The sequence below is a fragment of the Lathamus discolor genome, chromosome 1 (genome assembly GCF_037157495.1).
Source record: "Lathamus discolor isolate bLatDis1 chromosome 1, bLatDis1.hap1, whole genome shotgun sequence".
Lineage (NCBI taxonomy): Eukaryota > Metazoa > Chordata > Aves > Psittaciformes > Psittacidae > Lathamus > Lathamus discolor.
This window is the reverse complement of record NC_088884.1, coordinates 89,172,577-89,193,994: the sequence shown is the minus strand read 5'-3', so window position 1 is coordinate 89,193,994 and position 21,418 is coordinate 89,172,577. Positions and strand designations below refer to the sequence as shown.

Sequence of the window (21,418 nt, the reverse complement as noted above, 5' to 3'; positions counted from 1 at the left end):
GTGTCTCATATGATAGTTGCAGGTGCTAAACCTCATTGAGGTTAATAGGGAATCCCTGAATTCCCAACCTTAACATAAGATTTTTCTTTGTGACAAAGGAATTGGCTTTTGGCAGAGAGATTTGTTTCTTGCAGTGGGACTTACACAATAAGGTTACATCGTGGCTGATGCAGCCAGGGAACATTCCTGGACACTGGCACTTGATTCTCTGTGCTGTTAGCACAGAGAATACTTAGCACATACTGAATACTTAGCACATTGCGCAGTTATAGCTTCTGCCAATTACCACTCTCCCAGACAGTTCCCAAGCATGGTTCAAAGGTTTAGAATGGTCAAGGGCCTGTTCCCAACAGGCAGTTTGGCAAAAGCCACCCAGTATGGGAGGATTAAATAGTGTGGCTGCTTACTATTCTGGACAGCTGACCTCAGTTTTAAAACAAACCATCTGTGCACATCTGATGTACAAGTGTATATGTAGATAGGTGGTAGTAGAGTTAGGAAAGCAGGAGGCGCAGAATTCTCACTCATCTGCAACAGTTGACAGCTGTAACTGAGGGCTGAATTAGAGGTACTGGTTTTGCAGTGATACCGCTCGTTTTGGAGGTCTCAGACAGAAGGTGAGGAGTTAGGGGCTCTCTGTAATTCCTGGCCCCATCTAATACTATTATTTGGGCCATCAACTGAACACGTGCCTAGCAGGCTCAGTACTTGTCAAACATCTTAAGCCTCCTGAGCCTATTCTGCACCAGTGGATGTGTAGATGAATAGAAAAGTAAAGTTACCATTGCGCGTGTTGTGTAAGAAGCAAGGTGGCATGCTCTGCATGTGTAGGTTATTTTTACAGAGTATGTAATAAAAATGATGTATCCCTTCTTCTAGTCCTCACTGTGTATATGCTGTGCACCCATTTTCTCATGTTCCTGTCCAAACAGGCTTACAAATGCTTATGCTGGCTCATAAAAACCAAATTACTCCAGAAGCTGTTTGCATTGCTCCTCACTATTGGTTTAGTCTTTTCTTCTTTAGCCTTTCCATTTTTAGCCTTGAAGAATTAATACTTTTATCATTGTATAATCATTGTACAATGCATGCAGGTAAGGTCCTCAGACTAATCCCTTGCTAGGAAAGTGTTCCCAGTCAGTGAGGTTGATTTTTGATTTTCTCCCCCTCTTTTTTTTTTTTTTTTCTTTCATAGAGTTGTTCAGGACCTGTACATTTGTTTGTGCAGTTTATGTGACAAAGTAAATAGATGACAATTTCCTTTGCCAGCTCACTGTCTGAAATCAGATTTGAAACATGGAAACCATTTTTACAGACAAAAATTTCAGTGACAGAAGTATAGGCAACACTTTTTCACTTTACATGTGGAAAAAATACATGTGCCAATCTTCAGATGTTGCTTACTTCTGAAATACTTTTGTATCTCAACACCACCAAAACCATTAATAAGGACAATACCTGGAAAAACATTATTTGCTTACCATCATCATCATCTGTGGATTTTGAGATGAAATTTGATTAGCATGTTATTTTAGAGCTTGCAAAATTTTATGAATAATTTAAAGAAGAAAAAAAGTATCTGAGGTAACCAGAAACCTCTTAGAAATGCTTGGAGACCACAATGTCCTGGAGAAGCATCTAGGAAACATGAGAGTGGGCTATTGGTTGAAGCCAGGTTTCAGGTTTCAAAACACGTACAGACTAAGCTGTGTATTAGAATATCCCACCTGCAGATGGTGGATACTTCTCAAACACAAAAGCATTTAGAAATAAACAGTTATTAAATAGGTGTTTACCTCTTACTAGAATGTAGTTGTAACTTGAAAAGGGAGACTGAAAAACAGCAATCTCTTTTTCTTGCCTGTCCTCAGTGAAGTTATGCATACTTAGTAAGAGTCTGATAGTTGTGGTTCTAAAATGTCAGAGCTCAAGAGCAAGAAAACTTGCCTGCTTTGAAGTTTCAGTATATGCTATGGCTGTAGGGGAAGAGGCTCTATGCAATTTCTTTCTAGTAACAAAAGCATTTGTGGTAACATAGCTCAGTGATACTAATTTGCTATGCTTGATGTAACTGGTCACTGGTGAGTTTTTTAGTTGTGATTAACCCGAACATTCTAGACTTATCCAGGAAATACCTCTGTACTTTTTCATACCACTGTGTAATGTAATCTTTGTCATTACCATTTTTCTTTTTGTATTTTCTGTAAACAAATCCAGGTGACATAGATATTGACATCCATAATTAAAGATGAGTAAGAGTCAGAAAGGAGGAAAATGGCCTAAACTTCTTTGGCTGAAAGCAGGGTCTGAGAAAAATCTGTTTTGTCTTCTTGGTGATTTCTCCTGAGCAAGCAGTACTCAGAGCGCACTATTGCGGTTTTGGTCAGTTGTTTTACCGTAATCAGGACACCTATAAAATCACATCCCTTGATAGTTGTGTCACTTTTTTTTTTCTTTTTTTGTAAATGCACTTGTTCTTAAATGACAAGCAAAGATTTTAAAAAGTAAAAGAAGAATATGTAAACACAAACAGAAAATACCTGTCATATTTGCATATTAGTTTATTTATATTATGTCTACAGTTGAAATTAGGTGCTGGAAAAGAGACACTGCATCAGACATTATTATTCATACTTCAGCTGCCAAGGAAGAATTTTGTCAGTAGCCTTTAGTAATAATTGGACCAAAATATGTGGTTGTGCAGCTTTCAGCTTTTTGTATGATGTAGAGTGCAGCTTCTCTCACAGGTCCTCTGTTTCTGGAACGGTGTCAGAATCTGAAGGCTGAATGAACACTACAGGAATATTCTCAGATGACCATCCTTTTGGAGTCCTATTGAAGGATCTTCTGGTAGCAAGAGGGTTTGCGAGGATCATGAATCTGGGGTCATTTAGCATCAGTAGATTATAATCTGGTACCTTGAATTTCACCAGCTTTGATGCTCTCTCAAAGCCACCAAAAGGAGTGGCAACTCTGTAGATATTGGAGAAATAAAAGGAAAATGTGCTTTTAAAAATACCTGTTTCCTTTTCCTCCCAGAAGCTGAAAAGAACAGAAGCTATTTTAATGATACAGATTATAAACAAGAAATTGCACCAATTTTCAAACTTTGGGAAATTGATTGTTTTTCTGCCAAATTCTCTTTAAGATCTGTTTTATTTTCCCTTAGATAAAGCCTTCAGCCTTCTTCGAAATTCAAATGTACAGAAAAGCTAAGGGAAGAAGATGTTGTAAGACAACCTTATGATTGGTGAGTCACAGTTACTAAACTTACTTATTGGTGATAATTTTGTAAGTCTGAAAACCGTGCAAGCTATTCTCTCTAGCAGGTAATTAGTTTAGGAAGTTCTCCCTCTATTTTCTTCTATCACCAGTTGCTTATTTCTCCCACTACACTGTATTTCAGCACCATATTGTTGTACCAGTTAGAATGTATGTGGGTTGTGCCATAAACTTGGGCCGTTTATGTGATCTGCGTTAAAACAAAGAAGCATTTTAAAATCCCAATTATTTCAGCAATCTGGTTTATATCATTATGTTCAAACAACTGTAGCAATACAAGTGAGGAGGCATTAGTGTAATGTGAAGCAGAAAGGAACAGCCAAAGACAACAGCCTCTGGGAAGGAGGGGAATGGGCGAGGACTTCTTACATAAGCTTTGTTTCTGAAGAAAATGTTTATGTAACTAAACCTTGAAGCACTGGCTGAAATTGCCCCCTAGTCTTTGGTCAGTATTTTTGGTGTTATTTAAATGTAAATGTTCCCTCAGGCAATATTGCCTGACACACTAAAAGATAAGAAATACTAGGCAGGAACTGACTGTTCCATGCATTTGCAAATATTTTAACACAACAGTATTTTCAAATATCTCCCATGATTCTTCTGTATTTGTAGGTTTCTAGGCTGGAAAACAAACAAACAAAAACCCACCCTAAAAACAAAACAAAACTAGAACTACTTTTTCCAGACTCCTTTGTAAAAGCAAACAAAATATAACGTGTTTTGCATTTTGATCAGCTGCATAACCTTGCTGGAATATACTCTATCCAGTTAAGAGTGAGATTTTTAAGCTACAGGTTGAGCACCTGATTTCTGTGTAGATACTTAGTGGCATGCAAAATGGAATTTTTGTTGACATAGAATTTCACCAGCCTTGGTAGGTTTTGTGTTTTTAACACAAAACAACAGATCTGCTGGTATATATCTCCAGTGGCTTCAGGTGGTACAGTAGAAGCCTAAAGAAATGAATGCTGGCAGAAACCAAAAGAGGTAATTTGAAGATCTGACTAAGATTTTCAGGAAGATAACTACAGATAAAGCAAAACCTAGGCAGAATTAAGTACACACACGCAAAAAAAAAAAAAAAAAAACAGATATTAATTCAGAAAAATGAATCCATGACCTAAAAGAAATGGTGCTGCTCTGTCATTACACAGATAATTCACTAGATCTTGGTATAAACAGCATTTGTTGGAGTGTTGGAGGGGATGGTGTTAAGTGCAAAGGGTCGATACTGTAAGACATAAAAAAATCATGAAAGTTCTGGACATGCACACTTACTGAGTGAAGAGCACTGCTTTGGATTAAGCTCTAAAGTTGTTTCTCAGATGAAGATAACACAAGATTTTGCAGGAGCAGCAGCAAGTCCAGGCATTAAACTCTCTTGATGTCAAAGGAAATTCTTTATACAAAATGCTTGTGGTATCAAGCTATTCTTGTGAAACTGTCATCTAGGTCACAGTGTCAAATGGGATACAGTATGATACTGATTAAAAATAATGGCGTGGTAATTGGCACAGAGTGAATGTAGTGATCTACATCTTGCAGGATAATGAAGATTGTTTTAATTGCTGCTCTAATTACAATGCACATTCTCACAGTGGTGTAATATTTAATTCTCATCGATATGTAAATTAAAGGGATATGTGTAAAATTATAACAATTCTATAGTGTAAAACTTAATCTTTGCAGTATTACTGGATTTTAAATACAGCATATTTCTGGATGTAACAGAAACAGGAGGCAGTTTATGGAAATTCACATATCAATGTGTGGGATAAAACCCCATGTAGTTGTGTACAAAGTCTGGCTTCAGAGAATGATGCATTCCAGCATGCTGGGCAGAAACACATGATGATTGACATGAAGAGTACAGTAACTGGCTAATAGATGTTAATTTTCCTTTATAGCAGCAGTATATTTTTGTGAGCAATAACTTGTCTGACAACATGGTGTTGTAATGACCTGTGTTGTGTACACATCGACTTGTATCATTTGAGCTGTGATTCATTGTGTAGAAGCCTAAAACACATCTGTAAAAAATTCCAGTACTCATTGCTCATAATAAGGGTGGAAATGCTGATTCAGAGCCATAGGAAGTGGCACCAGGAAGTGTAAAAGACTGTTTAATATTCACTTTGCATATTCCTAAAAAGTAGGCGCATGATTTAACAGTAGCAGGCACAACCACCTTAATTTTTAGCTGTTGTTTTAGCAGGGCAGGTTCTTCTTCCCCTCTCCCCCCAGCCCAGCAGTTTTTTCTTATTGTCTCAATATAGAAGCCTAATTGTAGCTGAAAGTCTGAAAATATGTTTTAACTGTATTGGATTAGCACCTTCATTTACCTAATTACAAAAAAATGTGAGTTTCATTCACTGTCATTTGTAGAACATTCTGATTATTGTTAATTCTGTGCAAAAAGGAGGCATAGGAGCAATGAATCTGACCCTGCAAACTCTCAGAGCTTCATGGTAGCTCAGTGCAAGAGTTAATGCCAGTTTTCAGAGGTATTCAGGCACTAGGGAACTGGCTAAGCACCCAGCTTCTACTAATCTGACATCATTTCAAGTTAACGCCCAATACTTCTCTGAGACTCTACATCTCATCCTTTTTACTGTAGAGTTCAGAATCCATTAATCAAATAAAAACAGCACCCGATCTGAATGGACTGGATTCCTGCAGTTTTTTTGAAACAGTAGTCTTCGGGAATTGAGAAAGCTGAACAAGAATTTGTCTGGTAGGAGAGACAGAACTAGTCAGACTTGCTTGTCTTACGTGACTAAGATGTAGTCCTTTCTATGTTACTCCTAATACTACCTTTGACATTTTATCTGGCTTCAAGAAAGCAGGTGGAATAAAAGTACTAATTTAATTAATATTACAAACTCCTCAACAAATGTAGATTCATGCTGTCTTTTCCACAGGTATTACTAGGTGCTTCCACGCTAATAAAAGAGTATAGAAAATACTTCTTCAATCCTAATAGGAATTAATCTCCAGAGGAATCAGATGACATGGCTCTGTTCTGCAGCATTTCTATGCTAGCACAGAATCATTTTCATCCAGGGGGAGGAAGGGTAGCCTGACCTGGACAGTCTGTTCAGACATCCTCAGAACTCAATTTCTCTGATCATGCGCTCTGTCTAGTGCTGTGTGCTGTTAAACTGGCTGTCTCACAGAAAGCCCTCCCTCAGAAGGCGAATGTACTTGACATTTGCTGCGACCACTTCTTCCTTCATTGGCCTGTAAACATTGCAAGTTTCTTGCAGCATAAAAAGCATACATAGAGCTCCACTCTATGAATTCTGTAATTCTGATTCTGACACTATTACTAAAAATTGCACTGCTATAGAGTCCAGAGTCACCTCTTCATTTCTGGCAGTGGAGAAAAAAAATAAATCTGAACACCGTTTAGTGGTGAATATAGTTTTAAGCCATGCTTGTGTGCATCTGTTCCAACACATCAGGCATCCCTAGCTGCTGAAGTTGCTTTTACAGTTTGTTGTGTAACAAGGAAAGCTGAAAGGAACCTGAATATGGCTTGGAAAGTCTGCGTGCCATTTTCACAGATACCACTAAATGAGCCGGGAATGATCCCAGGCCCATTTCCTTTGGGAGTGCTATGCATCACACTTACTGTTAACCACATCCCCTCCTGACTAATGATGACTGTACCAGTGTTTTGCATGAGAATGCATTGAATGCATTTCTTGAATGATGAAGCGTTATAGAAAGCCTTGATTGATGCCCTCACTGATAATAAAATGATCCCTTTATATCACTCTTTAATTGTTTAATACAGTATCATTTGCTTTCTCTCCAAGACTGCAATTAAAGAAGTGAAGGATGCTGTGACCCAGGTGCACAGAATTACATAGTAGGATCTAGGCACAGAAGTCCAAAAAGATATCTCACCTTATGAACAAATCCCTTAGACTGCTAAGTTCCTGAGATGCCTAATGTGTTCCTTATACAAGTGCTCAGATTTGCCTTTATCTTAGCTATACAGGCAGCTGCACCTATCTTACACCAAAACTCACTGTAATTCTCTAATTAAAAATCTTCCGTGTAAGAGCCAGAAACTATCTTATACCTCTTCTAAGGGTTTGTCATTCCTGTAGAAACACATCCAGACTAGCCACATTCTCAATTTCGTTTTGGATCTACTCCTTCTTGCTAGAAAACATAAATCTGAGTGTACTGTATGTGACAGCTTTCCTAGGTCCATGAGGCATCCTTTTATTTTCTTCGGGATGTGGTGTTTTCTGATGAGGAGAGTTGTGGATTTTGTTTGTATGCCTTGTGTTTTGCAGTCCAAATGTGGATTTATATGCCAGTTTTTAGGTCTTTATGGCACTTACAAGGGAGAATATTGACTTTCCATTATATGAATGCACATATGTTCAAGAAGTTCGGACTGTGGTGAGCCACAGTTTTGCTATGTTCTACATAGATAAAATCCCCATGGACAGAAGTCCGAACAGTTAAGTGTGGTAAACTTTGGGACCACAGAAGCCATCAGATACCATCTCAAGACACATACCCCTATTAATGGGGCCTCTGTGCCCTGCCTCATCCTGTCTTTCACAAGAATGACTTCCATGCTCAACTCAGAATGTCTCTTGTGAGAGGGAGAACTGATTCTGTCCTAGTTTTTTCTATATGTATTTTTTGTTTGTTTTTTTTTGGGGGGGGGGTTGGTTTTTTGTTTTTTTTTGGGGGGGGGGTTGGTTGGCTGGTTGGTTGGTTTTTTTTGGTAGTGATATTTTTTGGTGGTTTTTTTTATTTGTTTGGTTGGTTTTGATGGTGTTTTTTAATTTTGGTCAGTTGCAATAACCATAGTGCATAAACTTTGCGGTTACCGTTCCAGTGTTAGCAGCTGTGGCACAACTCTCCGACTTGCACTTGCTGTTTTGTCTGCTGAGAAGAATGTCCCACACAGACTTAATTGTATTGCTGCTAGAAACCCAGAATTACTGCAATGTCTGCAGTGCAATTTTGATGTTGAGCTGTGTAATTTTTCAGTCTTTGCACTCAGAGTTGAGGCCCACCTTGATGGCAGAAACACAGGTGATATGTATGGTATTTTTCCTGAAGTTTATATTGCCATGAGCCATTTTCTTTTCAATAGATTGCTGTCTGGCATTTCGAGTAAGGGTTTTGTTTTGGCTCAGCTGTTAGGAACTCAGCAGGGGCTATTTAGAGAAAAACTGGCCATAACATCAGTAAATACAGTGCGGAGGTTATGAATGAAAGCAAAAGACATAAGTAAGAATGTGTTTTAGAGCTTTCAAAATAGTTCAAACCCCACTACTTTCCGTGAATGTAGTTCTACTGAAAGCCTTAGTGTACTAGTAACTATGTAAATAATCCTTCTACTTTAAATGTTTTTTTAAGTCTCCTTGTAACATTTTATCTGTTAATCTGTTGCTGAGGGTTGTCAGAGGTAGAAAAAACATTAAATGCGATAAAATATGCAAGGATGAAGTTTGATACTCTCGTTGCCTAAAAACCAAACCATGTGAGCTGCGTTATAAAAAAAAAAAAAAGAGTGGTTTGCATTATACAGCTTACAAAGTTTTGACTGGGAGTTTCTCTGCTAGATTTTACAATCCCATAGCTAATGAAGTGAACAATGGAAATACTCAAAGAAGTTTCAAGCATTTCTATAGCCCATGCTTCCCATTTATTGAGTACACTGAATTCTGGTACTTATTCTTTCAGAGTTTTCAACAGCTCATCTTACGTTCCCAAGTTCTAGAGTTTTATTTGGGGTCCATACTTTAGAGAGACTAGTTTCCTTCTTAATGCTCTTGTTTGCCACTTGTAATCTGTGTGGTCATTTTTATGCATGTACTTGCAAACATAGGTGGTAGGTCTTTTTACAGCTGGTGGAAATGTTTAATAAATAGAAGTTTTTCTCTGCAGTGTGGAATTCAGTGTCCATTCACAATTACCTGTTAAAGCTCCTGTAGTCAGGCAGTTCTGGTTTTGCTTCAGGTTTAAAAAGTTTAGGATATAAAGCTTCCAGCAGCTCTGGATCATCCCTAATAGCTTCTATCCAGGGAGACTGATAATACTTTGGCACAGAAGTAGTGTTGAACTTTTCAGGAGGAATTTCTTTCAGTGGTCCAGAATATCCTGCAGGGTGGTCAAGGCAAAGCCGTTATAAATAGTAATTTGTGTTTTCTCCTTCCTTACCACCATCCTATGTAACTAGGAAGTAAAATACCATTATTTCACAGCTGGGTGAAATGAACAATTGGATCAAATCACTGAAATAACAAAAATATTTTAAAAACAACATTTTGGTTCAAACTAAAATAATTCTATATTCTTTGGGTTAAATTCTTCACAATTATTAAAAGGGGTTAGGCTTACAGCCATTATAGTGGAGTTTTTGTCTTTGTCTCTGCCTTAGATGCCTTAAAATCTCCTACCTACTTTGTTTCTGGTCCTTCTCATTATCTGAAAAAGTGACAAATCAGTTTTCTCTGCATAATCGTCGGAGGATCAGACTCTGATCAGAATTCTACTAAGTAAATAAATTCCATATTCACTATTATGGCAGGAATTAATACGGGAGGAGGGGAGAAGCCAGACCTTAATGTACAATTTGAAGAATTTAAAACCAGTGAAACATTATCCAATTATATGTAATACTATTTATTTGGAAAACAGAGGAAATCTGTTCTAACCTTTTAACGTCCCACTACATCTAGCTCTTTAAATTAATGCTCTTTCATTCTATGAGCTTTAAAAAAGCCCTGTGGCTTCATATCTGTTCCTTTTGCCAGACTTTTTTGCCTAAAGAAAGGCTTGAAGATTTCTATCATGTCTTGGCAATGGAAAGTACCTCTGTTCACATTGTATTTAACCAATGGATGCACAGAGTCCTAGCAGTCACTAACAGAGTAACATTGACCTAGTTTACGTAGATTGGAAAAGGTCCGCACAAAACATTCACCGAGTAATTCTGAACAAAGAATGAATTTGTAAAAACCACACTCTGCTCATGGATAATTCATAAACAGGAAGAAGGTCTATATCACTGAATAAGTTAAATAAAACAAATTAGCCTTCTCTAGTCTTTAAAGAATGCAAAATAAGATCTTCTTGTAGCTTGCTTCTTTAAATAAAGACAGCAGTACCCTCACAGTTAAGGACTTAAAAAAAGAATAGTTTATACAACCAGAGGCAAAATCCTTAAGTTACTTCTCTACAAAGGTTTCTAGCAAAGTTTACAGTGAATTCAGTTTCACATTTTTCAGTAACTAAACTACAATGAATAACTTTCAGACAGTTGAGCAGTGTGTTGCGTTTTAGAAACAAAGGTTTGGCAAAGAAAAAGGTGTGTATTAATCTGGTTTTAAATCTGAGGATCTGCTTTTCAATGTTTATAAGACTACTAAATATAGCAGCAGTCTTTCATGATAGTAATGTATTTTTTCAGTTTAGGCAAAAGTAGTATGAAAGCCATATCAAATCTTTAAAAAGGAGTAGAAGCAACTGAAGAGCACCACTTGACATTTCTATGGAAGATTCTGATTAGTTACCTTAGTTCTAATTTATTGATTTCTAATATTATGTATTAATATTAAAAAGTTCTTTTTGAAGATACTGTTTTTCAAAGAGTGCTATGAAATGAAACCTTAATTTGTTTAATGTTTGTAAACTCATACATTACCTGGGGCAATGTTGTCAGGATGTGGTGGGCTCCGGGGATCAGGAGTATTAGGAGGTGTCATTGGGGCATGCTGGGGAATCCCTTCCACACTAAGTCCATCCATTCTGACACTCTGTATGGGCTCTCCATGCTGCATTCAAATAGAAGAAATGTCATTGACAGCACAGACAAAAAAGCCTCTCTTGAGGGTGGGAATGATACTCCAATTTACAGGCCAGAGCTGAGACCTAGGGTATACTACCTGAAGGCATACTGTCCTTTGGCACCCTCTTTGGTTCCAAAATCTCCAGGGTTTTCTGGCTGTTAGCTAGAAGATGAAACAGTTTCGCAGCTCTCTTACATTGGCTATGTATGCAAAAATGAATATTTTTTCAGCGTTAAGTATGATGTTCGTATATATTCAGATATAAGAATGATATAACTTTTAATGTCTGTGAATTTTTTATTGAAAGGATTGGAGGTGTTGTGAGCAAGGTCAGCAAGACTCCCAAAGCCTTATAACCATCCAGCTGAGTTTCCTGACCTTTTCCTAAGTTTAGAATACTTAAATACTGATGCACAATCTACAAAGAGAGTCCGCCCCATCTGATGTTTACACCAATCACCACAAAAGCTACCTGTGCCTATGGGCTGTGTGGTAGAGTAGTTCTGGTCACTTGGGCAGGCATAATATGTGTCCCTAGATCACCAGAATCTGTCATGTGCCAGGCAGAGCACCCTTGCTATACCCAAAGATTCAAGAAAACTGGCAAGGCAATATTCAACCAGATTGAAATGCCAAAAGCTTGTCTTCTGCCTGCCAGACAAGATGGGTGATGAAGGATCCCTCTGCTCTTGTGATACCTCACTTGGAGTATTGTGTACAGTTCTGGTGTCCTCGACATAAAAAGGACATGGAGCTGTTGGAACAAGTCCAGAGGAAGGCCACATGGATGATCCAGGGGTCTGGAGCACCTCCCATACAAAGACAGGCTGAGAAAGTTGGGGCTGTTCAGCCTGGAGAAGAGAAGGCTTCATGGAGACCTCATAGCAGCCTTCCAGTATCTGAAGGGGGCCTACAAGGATGCTGGGGAGGGACTATTCATTAGGGACTGTAGTGGTAGGACAAGGGGTAATGGGTTAAAACTGAAACAGGGGAAGTTCAAGTCAGATATAAGGAAGAAGCTCTTGACTGTAAGGGTGGTGAGGTACTGGAATGGGTTGCCCAAGGAAGTTGTGAATGCTCCATCCCTGGCAGTGTTCAATGCCAGGTTGGACAGAGCCTTGGGTGACATGGTTTAGTGTGAGATGTCCCTTCCCATAGCTGGGGAGTTGGAACTAGATGATCTTAAGGTCCTTTCCAACCCTAACTATTCTGTGATTCTATAAGTTTGTGTTGTTTGAATTTCAAAGCACTGATTCTTCAGAGCTTCTCTTCCTGTATCAGTTGAAACTTCACTGCATTTGTTGAATAACTTTTGTTTGGGGTTTTCCTTTGTTACAGAAATAACTTCAATGTAGGTCACTTTCTGGAGATTCAAGGTATGCTGTTACTTTCCACCCTGATAGGATATCAGGTCATCAGTTATAAAGAAACATTCAGAGGCTTAATCACTGTTGCATAAATACAGAATTAACATCTCATAAGAAGTCAGTGTCTTATTTTAGCTATGACACATAGGTTAAAAGCAATTTAAATATAGACTGTTTAAGAGTTTGTTAAAGTAGGAAGCAAACAAATAATACTTGTTTAAACTTCAGACAAACAAGATCAAGGCAGAATGTTTTCTAGCCATCCTGAAGTGTGTTGGAAAGATTAATTTTGGCAGGCAGAATCGTAAAGATGATGAAGACATCACCAGTGGTAGCAAAATAGATATTGAAGGAAAGGGAACAGGAACCAAGGAGGCATCATTTTTTTCATATATCACACTGCCATACTGATTGCACAGCATGCTTACTCTACATGTTTTGTGGTAAGAAGTAGACTAGAGGGAAACTGATCTGTCAAACCTTGTAGCAAAAGCATGAACTGGATCAAGAATAATGGTGATATAGAGGGTATGCTCAGGATTTATCTGTGTAGCTTCTAATACTCAATAGAGGGAGAAACTGGGAGGATGGTATTCATAGATGTGTTTCTAAATAACAGTTTTTTAACAATAGTTTTGGATGTCCAATAGAGTTGTTCAGATTTTTATATGGGATTTCTTTTGTACAGATATATTTTCCAAAAGTAAATTTATGAAAACTCAGACTTGATGCCTGTGTAATTTTATTTCTGTTGAGTGACAAAAAAGTTTGAAATATCTGCACCACGAAAACAACCCATGTGAAAATTTTTCTTCTGTGACGTGGGATATTAAGACATTCTTTTCTTCCAGAGGAAAGTCACTTTTTTTTGTATGGAAAATGTAAATGCCACAGAATTACAAATGAGTCTAGTATTACAGTCAACAAAGCATAGAGAATTCCTTCTTCAAGAAGGAAACAAAAATATTTTTTAAATGTTAGTTAGGATATTGAAATATTGAACTCAGCTAGAATAATCACCTGGGTGTTATAAGTTTCCTTAAAATCAACAAGCTGTATTGATTTTATTGTTTCTGATTTATTTACAACCATATGTGTGTTTTCTTTAGTAATATGAAACATGAGTAAGCATGTTGGTGCTTTGTGGTTCTGGTTAATAAATTAATTGTTTCCTATTTGTTCCAAAACAAGCTTTAGATAATATCACAACAGTACGTTACATATAGTTACTAATTTTTTTTATCCCACATGAAGATTAAAGAATAATTGAGTCAAAGTATTTGTATGAATTCTGTAGGGGTTGGAGGCTAACACAGTCATAGCACTAACTATGCAATGAACAGTTGTAAAAGCTTCAGGTAAAGAGAATTGCTGTTCTACAAGAAATACTTCCTAGGTTAATAATAATTACTTTTTGTAACATATATGTCTTTTAATCTTCAAAGCATCTTAAAAGTACTGAGACAACTTCTGCTTCTTTAGTTGCCTACCTTTGTATCTGAAAGCAGGAGGGATGCATACATGTAACCGGGAAGCAGAATTTAATACAATACTGAAATCAGAGGAGCTGCTTGCGTGCTATATTAGACTGGGCATGGAATATTCATGTTCAAATAATTAAAACTTGCAGCACATTGGAGAGTTAGGCAAAAATTATGAATAATGTTGTCCCTATATTCAGAGGTTAAGCAAAAGGTTTTGCAAAGACTGCAGATGAGAAAAATTCCAGGTACATTTAGTTCCTGCTATGAGGATTCCCAGAGTATCATTAATTATTTAACCGATTCCTGAAGGACTAGTTTGAAGAATAATTGTAATTTCAGTGGCAAGCTCCATCCTTTTTCTCCCAGTTGAGTCAGACAGGCCAGAAGTGTGTTAATGCCATCTGTGAGAGTCATTTTGCTGACTGGGAGCCATGCTGAGGTCACCAACCTATTTTAACAAAAATACTGGTTGCATGAAGCAAACTCTTATTTCTTCCAACCTTCTGCATATTATTAAGTAGTTAATTTTCAGTAGTCAACTAGGTACTTACTACAAGCTAGCCGCACTGTGTTTCATTAATAAGTTATTGCAAAATACTCACATTTCTTGGCTTGTTTGCTACATAATGATAGTTTTCATATGTATATTTGTCAGATCTCCGCTGACGTCTCTTGAAGAGTCTTGCACCTCTGTTGCTGAGTGTTGATAGTTCCTCTACCATGATATCTCTGGGGGTGCTGACTTTTTTACCAAGGTTTAAGCTGGGTGATTCTGCAATAGAAGGGATAAATGCATGCCTCTGATTTTCTTAAATGTCTGATATGGCATACCCTGCACCTGAAATCCAACAACATTTTAACACATACTTCTGGAACATGTAGAATAGTTTCATATGGTGCTAGTGAAATTAATCATTCTTTCAAAATTTTGGAGCAGAGTTCTGAACACCACAAACCTGGTTTTTTGAAGACACCTCAAGATCCACATTTACTGCAGTTAAATAGCATTCAGCTCTTACCAAAATTAGGTCTATAATGTCCTACACACCATCTTAATAGCAGACTAGTAAAAAGTGGCTTCTGCTGAAACCAGAAACAAAATTCCATCTGACCCCAGGGTTCTCACATCAGACTTTTGCTTTCTGTGGCCTGCATTGGATAGATGAGCAGGTAGCCACTTTTCAACATACCTTCCAGTTTCTTACTGCTTATAGACATTTTATTTTCATTTATTCTTTAATATTCTGCTTGCTTTTGAAAGCCAGGGCATGTTTTGTACTTTAAGAAACTTTTGCACTAGGAAGTCTCTATTACATAATACTTTTAAACTATTTTTAAAGAAGATTTCAAAATAAAGCTCAGGGGGTTGAAAATGGGAGTCCTAACAAAGAATTAAAACATTCTTCTAGGAACTATTAGATTTAAAACATTTGTTTTTTAATTCTCTCCAAGAAGAAACTGAATTACTAGATGCAATATTACTTTATTCACCACATTTTGATTCCTTCTTTGTCTTTGGTGACTTCCTGGGAGTTTTGAAAATGAAAATGAATAAGCAGGGGAAGGGGAGATCAACTGGGACTCTAAATGGCAACTGAATATCAGAAACGCTACTGGTCATTTTCATGGTAATGTCCTGGACACTGGGATGCTGGTGGCAATAGTTGTTGCTTGGTGACTGAACTCTCTCTAGATGTCCTCAACCTATACATAAAGCTTAACCCTTAGAATACAGTAGTTTCAACACCAAACTATTTTCTACTAACTTATTTCTGCTTAGAAGGTTGTAGAATTTAACAAATACAACAATAATTGGATTGCATAGTAAAAAAGAATTTCTAAGAAAATAATTCCTGTTGCCTCTTACTTTAATATTTATCATTTTATTAATTGAAATAATATTCAATTATTTCCCTAGGTTGTTCATAAACTTCAGGAAGAAAAATAGGAAGATGCAGTGTGCTTTGAGGATTGTATATCGATTATTGTGGTCTAGTATGTTTTTCTGATCCACTCAAAATCACATTTTGTTATTTCTTTAATAATAAGACATTCTATTCTTCACATATTCTTACGGTCTACAGGATTTTAAATTCTGAACTTTGGACATATATTGTAATGCATTAAAATGAAATGAAAGAAAATTATATGCAAGGCACCATATTGTGCTTCCAGAGTAAGCAGACAGGAAGCGCAATTCAAAATTAACATTACAACTTAATTAGCAGCAGAAGGTATGTAATCATGAAGGTAATATTGCATGTGCAGAGTTTCATTTTGAGTAAATGGCATGTTCAACATGGCATGTATCTCCTAGTAACTTTATGTTGGAAAAACAATGTGATTTGCTGACATTTAGGAAATCTCAATTGAGACAGTTATATTAAATATGTAGCCAAAGCCGTATAGGTGAGAGTTTTCCATGTAATAAATCAAACAAATTTGTGGGCCCTGAAGTGCGTCAGTGTTGATCCACTTCTGTTCCTGATGATTTCAATTGGATATTTGCAGTAGATTTAAAAGGAGCAGGAGTAAGCTAACTGTATCGTCAGCTGGAGCATGCACTTCTGCTTTAAAAATAGTATTCACAAGGAATCCTAACAACCTCCTGTTATTTAAGAGGTAGCTGCAAAACAGAGAGTTCTTAACATGGAAAAAAATGACTCAGCTTGCCCAGCGTAGCTGTATCAGTGACAGATAGTAGATGGGTTTTGGCTCTGTGATTAAGTGCAGTGGTTATTGGCCAGTGGCCTGACATTTCGACCTGCAAGTCACATCCTGATTTTATCAGTTCTAAAGGTTACTGCAGAGGTATGGGCTGTTGGATGGTATTAGTAAGGAGTAAGAAATTCACCCCTCAAATCAGCAACATTTTCATGTAGAGAAAGCTTTTTTCCTTTGTACACAGAGTGGGTAGTACATACATCCTAAGAGGCTGGGGTGCCAAGGTGGTTGCAGATCTGTGTACAAACCACTCAGTATTCTTCTGTGACATGCTGGATGTTACCTATTTTGGGCCTTGCTGTTCCCTTACATACAAACTGTTCTTGTTAACATTAGCTAAAGGCTCCAAGGTACTTTGTAACCCATAGCTGTGTACTATTGTGTATCCAGGCATCATCCCAAAAACGTAAGTGTGAAGTTCCTTTGAGTCCCTTGCCAATTAAATCTAATCATCTGTCGAGTTTTATGATGTGTCTAGGGATTGTTTCAGTGTCAGTGCAGAAAAAGTGATGAAGAATGAGAAAAGGAGGACATTTAGAGAGTGATAGAAAGAGAACATCAGCGTTATAAATGGACTTTATAAATTAATACTGGAAATATAATTCAAAGTTTAATCCTAATCTTAACCTTTTAGCTTCATTTCTTAATTTGTTCCTGCCAAGTCCTTCCTGTCCTGTGCTTAAAGTCATAACAGTCTGTATTTAAATATGGTTTATATAGTTCCTCCTGCATTCACTGACTAATCCCCCTTTAATCCTCCAGTTTAAGGTCTTCTAAATACCTTAATCTAGATTATAAATTTCAATAATGAATATCAGATAGTATGTTTGTTGTACTATCAGAAATAAGATTTTTTTAACTGTATCATGAAAGATAATCATATAGTTACTGAAGAATGCATTTAAGGAATAGTAGAGAACAGGACTTGAGATTTACGTGTAGTTGAAGGCTAACCTGATGAACTCCAACATGTGTAAATATATGTATTTACATATGTTTAAGGAAGCCCTTAAATATGGCCCTTAACACTTGTATTTACATGTTTACCCCGACCAAGTAGCCTTAGAAATGTTACGATCAGTCCATGTCTGCCAGTGAAAAAACAAGGGCTTGGGAAGGTCACTATATCCACATGCTGGTTTACGACTACAGTTCCTCTTCTGAGACCATAAGAGGGTTTACCCTTAGTGTCTCTTCCTGCAACATTTTATGACGTATTGAAATTCTCTAAAACACAAAGTCATGTCCCACAAGCCAATAGGAGATGTGGACTTTCAGTCATTACGAGTCTTGCCCAGAGATTAGTAATCTGTGAGAAACTTGATTAATTTTGTATTTTATCAACAACTGTTTCTGCTATGAATATCTTTTAATAAGGAATTTGAGGTTCACTCTTTACCTGAAAGCCTTATAATAAAAGGGGGCTGAAATAAAAATGCGGTGGGTATGCTTTCTATGTGTCATTCCAAGCTACCAGGGCTTGCATTACAGAATCTTCTCTTACTCTTTACCTCTGTTAGCACTAGAGAATTTCATAGGTCTGTGAGACTGGCTGTAACAGTATATTTAATTTTTATGCAGGTGCAGGACTGTCATTGTTAGTGATGCAGACCCCAGAAAGACTTCACCTTCCAGATCTCATGTTAAGCTTGTTGAATTAACAATTAGGGGAAAAATAAAATGTTAAGAATCGGCAGAGCTGAATTTAGCTGTTTAAAAACCAGGTTTCTCCTTGATTTTTCCAAGAATTGTTCAGATTATGTCCCAAAGAATTAGCATATGCTTTGTGTGATTACAGCTTTGGTTATCCTTCTGGTTCTTAACTGGTTTCACTGAGCTTGTATAGTTATAAATTTCAGCCTCTTATTGCACTCATTTAATGGAATTTAATATTTTTTAAAACATTTAAACATCCCAGTCATCCAGAAAGATACTTATACATCTTTCAAGTAGGGTGTACGCTTGTCCATACGTATGTACATACACATACATACATTTGCAGCCTTCTGTGGCTGCATATCATAGCATATCTTGTAGGGTAAGCTGTCATATCTATGTGTATGAATCTAAACTTGACAGCAAATCTGATAATACATAAGTTAATAAAAAAGAATAGTTTATGGGAGGCAAATACCAAGAATCAGCACACATTATCCAATAATGCCAATGATTTTGAGGACTGTATGGTTGATTTATTAGTATTGCTGTGAATAGCAGCAACATTTACCATGTGAAATGCCTGGTTCCAAATAAACATACGAAAGACTTTCTCCCCAGTCCACAGGGTGCTTACAGAACTATTTCAGGCACATAGAATACTTGGGTGTACAGTACCCCCCAAAACCCCAATGAAGTTGTAATAAAATCTGTAGGGGCAGATTGGCTTTCAGACTTAAGTGTGTGTTCAGTGGAGAATGGAAAGAGGCAAGAAGCATTTGATTAGGAAGAGAAATTACCGGAAAAAAAGAAATGGCAATATCAAAAGGACTAGAACCAGGCACTAAAACTTACAGCTTCTTTTCCTAAAAACCTTATGCCTCTTGTCCTACTCTTCATATAGTCATTATAGTCAGTGATGAATACAGAAAACATCCCCAAATTCTTTGGAGCAAAAGCCCACAAGAAAGATTTTCAATACTGGAATTTCATGTTTAGTGTTTTGTCCTGGGCAAGTGATACAATTTTCATAAATTCTTAAAATTTATGGAGCTCCCTCTTTTTAAAGTGAGGCTTGTGGGATACTTTTCACTTCTAAAAAATTGACCTTTTATATAGATGGTAAAAAAGGCTTCATGGGCAGGATTGGAAGTGTCTCCGAAAGCATCCAGCATATACCTAATGAAAGCATGCAATTTGTATTCCCAACTAAGTTGATTGCTTCTTAAGGTGTCACACCAGAAGTGTATTTTTTTTGAGAACCTGTTATAAGAAATCAAACTACCTTCTCATAATGGCTACATTTTCATCAGTGCAACAACAGAAATGTAAGTTATCTTCACGTAAGATTAATTGGTGGCTGTGCATTAGAGAGAATTGCCAGAGGCTAGTAAAATTTGTTAGTTACAAAGATAAAAGTTTGAGAGGAAGGAACAGAGATATAAATGTTTGTTTCAAAATTTTTTATCATTCATGTAAAACAGCAGAGTGAAATAGCAGAAAAGAGGATACAGATCAGCACGTTTCTTAGATAATAGCCTTTTAAAATGGAATGAAGTCATGTTATTAACCCCAAATAATATTCTGAAAGGCTATCCTAGCAGAATGTGCATCAGCTGTTAGATTACTTCATTTCTCCACAGCAGTTGTTCATCTGAAAATAGCTTTCAAATGAAAAGAGGCAACTACAAAAGGATTAGTTACCATAGGCAGCATGATACTCCCACAAGATTATTTATGGCAAAACACCCAGAGACAAAGCTGTAAGAGTTAAACTCTGTGATTAAAAAAATGTGTTAGGGAGGGCTAGAAGACATTGCATATACAGTAAGCTGGGTTCAGCGCTATACCATTTCTGTGTATTTCATCCATAATGGCTGATGCTTGTTGTTTCCTCTCTTTGACCATGGCAGAATGTGATAACATTGTGATTTTCTGATAGGATTTTTCCTTGCTGAAAAAAAAACAACACATTTTTACATTGTTGCGCCAGCTTGCACAATTTGGCCAGCTTTAATTTCTAATAAACTGTTTAGAATGATTGAATAATAAAGTTAGTTATTTCTGATTTAGAAATAACTGCACTTCTAATTGTGTGATATGCCCTGGCAGTTCTTGCTTGCAGACAGATGCAAGGACATGATTCTGGTGGATAGAAAATTTGAAGGAATGATCTTTGAGTTGTCTACATAAATTCTGTACCAAAATCAGTGTCAGTAGTCTAGGCCTTCTCACATCTACACACTATTAAAAGATGTAAATTCATAACTAGTATTTTAATTACATCTTGTTTTATGACGTCAGAAATGTTACATTTTGTCATTTCTTAATCTAATAAGGAATTTGAGGAACTAACAAAGACACCCTGACATCCTTAAAGAAACTGCATTTCTGACTAAGTAAGAAAAATAAACATATTTTAAATTGCAGAGTCAAGAGGTTAAGTAAGTGTTTTCTATATGATAGTTTGTAGGACAGACAATGTCAATATATTTCAGGAAACAATACACTTACCCTAGTGTTTTGTTGTGTAGAAAAAAAGCGATCTCAACCCTTTAGGTGAAGCTTCCAGAGTTAGTTACGTTACGGGGATGACCTGCCTGGTCCAGGATGGTTTCTACCCTTGTGCTTGGATCTGCATGGTACCTAGTACCAAGACAAACTGAAGGCTGATACTCTTCAAAGGGATTGGCATCCAGCTGACATCAACTAGTTATATATAGAATCAAACACTCTAGCCACTCATATCTTCCTGGCAAAAGAAGAGAACAGAAAAGATTCAACTGCACCCACAGCAAAGAGAGTTTATATCCTTTTCAGAGCTTATTGGAAGATTTAATGGTATGCTCCCCTCATACTTGCACAGATCATCTCCTCATCACCTCTGAGAACAATAACCTCCATGCTATAACCAGGAAAGGAACATTTAAAAATACGATGTTAAATATATGGATGTGCAAGACAGATGAGAATGGCATAGGCTAATCCTTTAGTGAAAGATGAAACCATGATAGCAGTCTCTTCACATGGAAAATGAGTCTGTAGTCTAGTCTCCAATCTTGTTCACAAAGTCTGG

General features: G+C 37.0%; 1 protein-coding gene and 1 long non-coding RNA gene across 3 annotated transcripts in view; one reads left to right on the top strand and one right to left on the bottom strand.

Annotated features, from left to right (window-relative positions):
* Window positions 1–21,418, top strand: part of LOC136017475 (uncharacterized) — a 37,985-nt gene that overhangs the window by 15,551 nt on the left and 1,016 nt on the right. The window contains exon 2 of the long non-coding RNA XR_010613942.1: window positions 3,170–3,250. This is a non-coding gene — a long non-coding RNA (uncharacterized LOC136017475). The remainder of the gene's footprint in view (window positions 1–3,169; window positions 3,251–21,418) is intronic.
* On the bottom strand, window positions 2,544–21,013 carry MYOZ2 (myozenin 2). 2 transcript variants are annotated; one of them, XM_065685759.1, is made up of 7 exons: window positions 20,857–21,013; window positions 20,193–20,296; window positions 14,565–14,734; window positions 11,208–11,273; window positions 10,967–11,096; window positions 9,237–9,420; window positions 2,544–2,973 (listed from the first exon to the last, which is right to left on the bottom strand). In XM_065685759.1, the coding sequence occupies exons 2-7, from the start codon at window positions 20,266–20,268 to the stop codon at window positions 2,742–2,744; spliced, it is 858 nt and encodes a 285-aa protein (XP_065541831.1). In that variant the 5' UTR covers window positions 20,269–20,296; window positions 20,857–21,013; the 3' UTR covers window positions 2,544–2,741. The 2 variants fall into 2 exon arrangements, with proteins under 2 accessions (XP_065541831.1, XP_065541839.1); XM_065685767.1 differs by lacking the exon at window positions 11,208–11,273 and having other exon boundaries at window positions 20,857–21,012.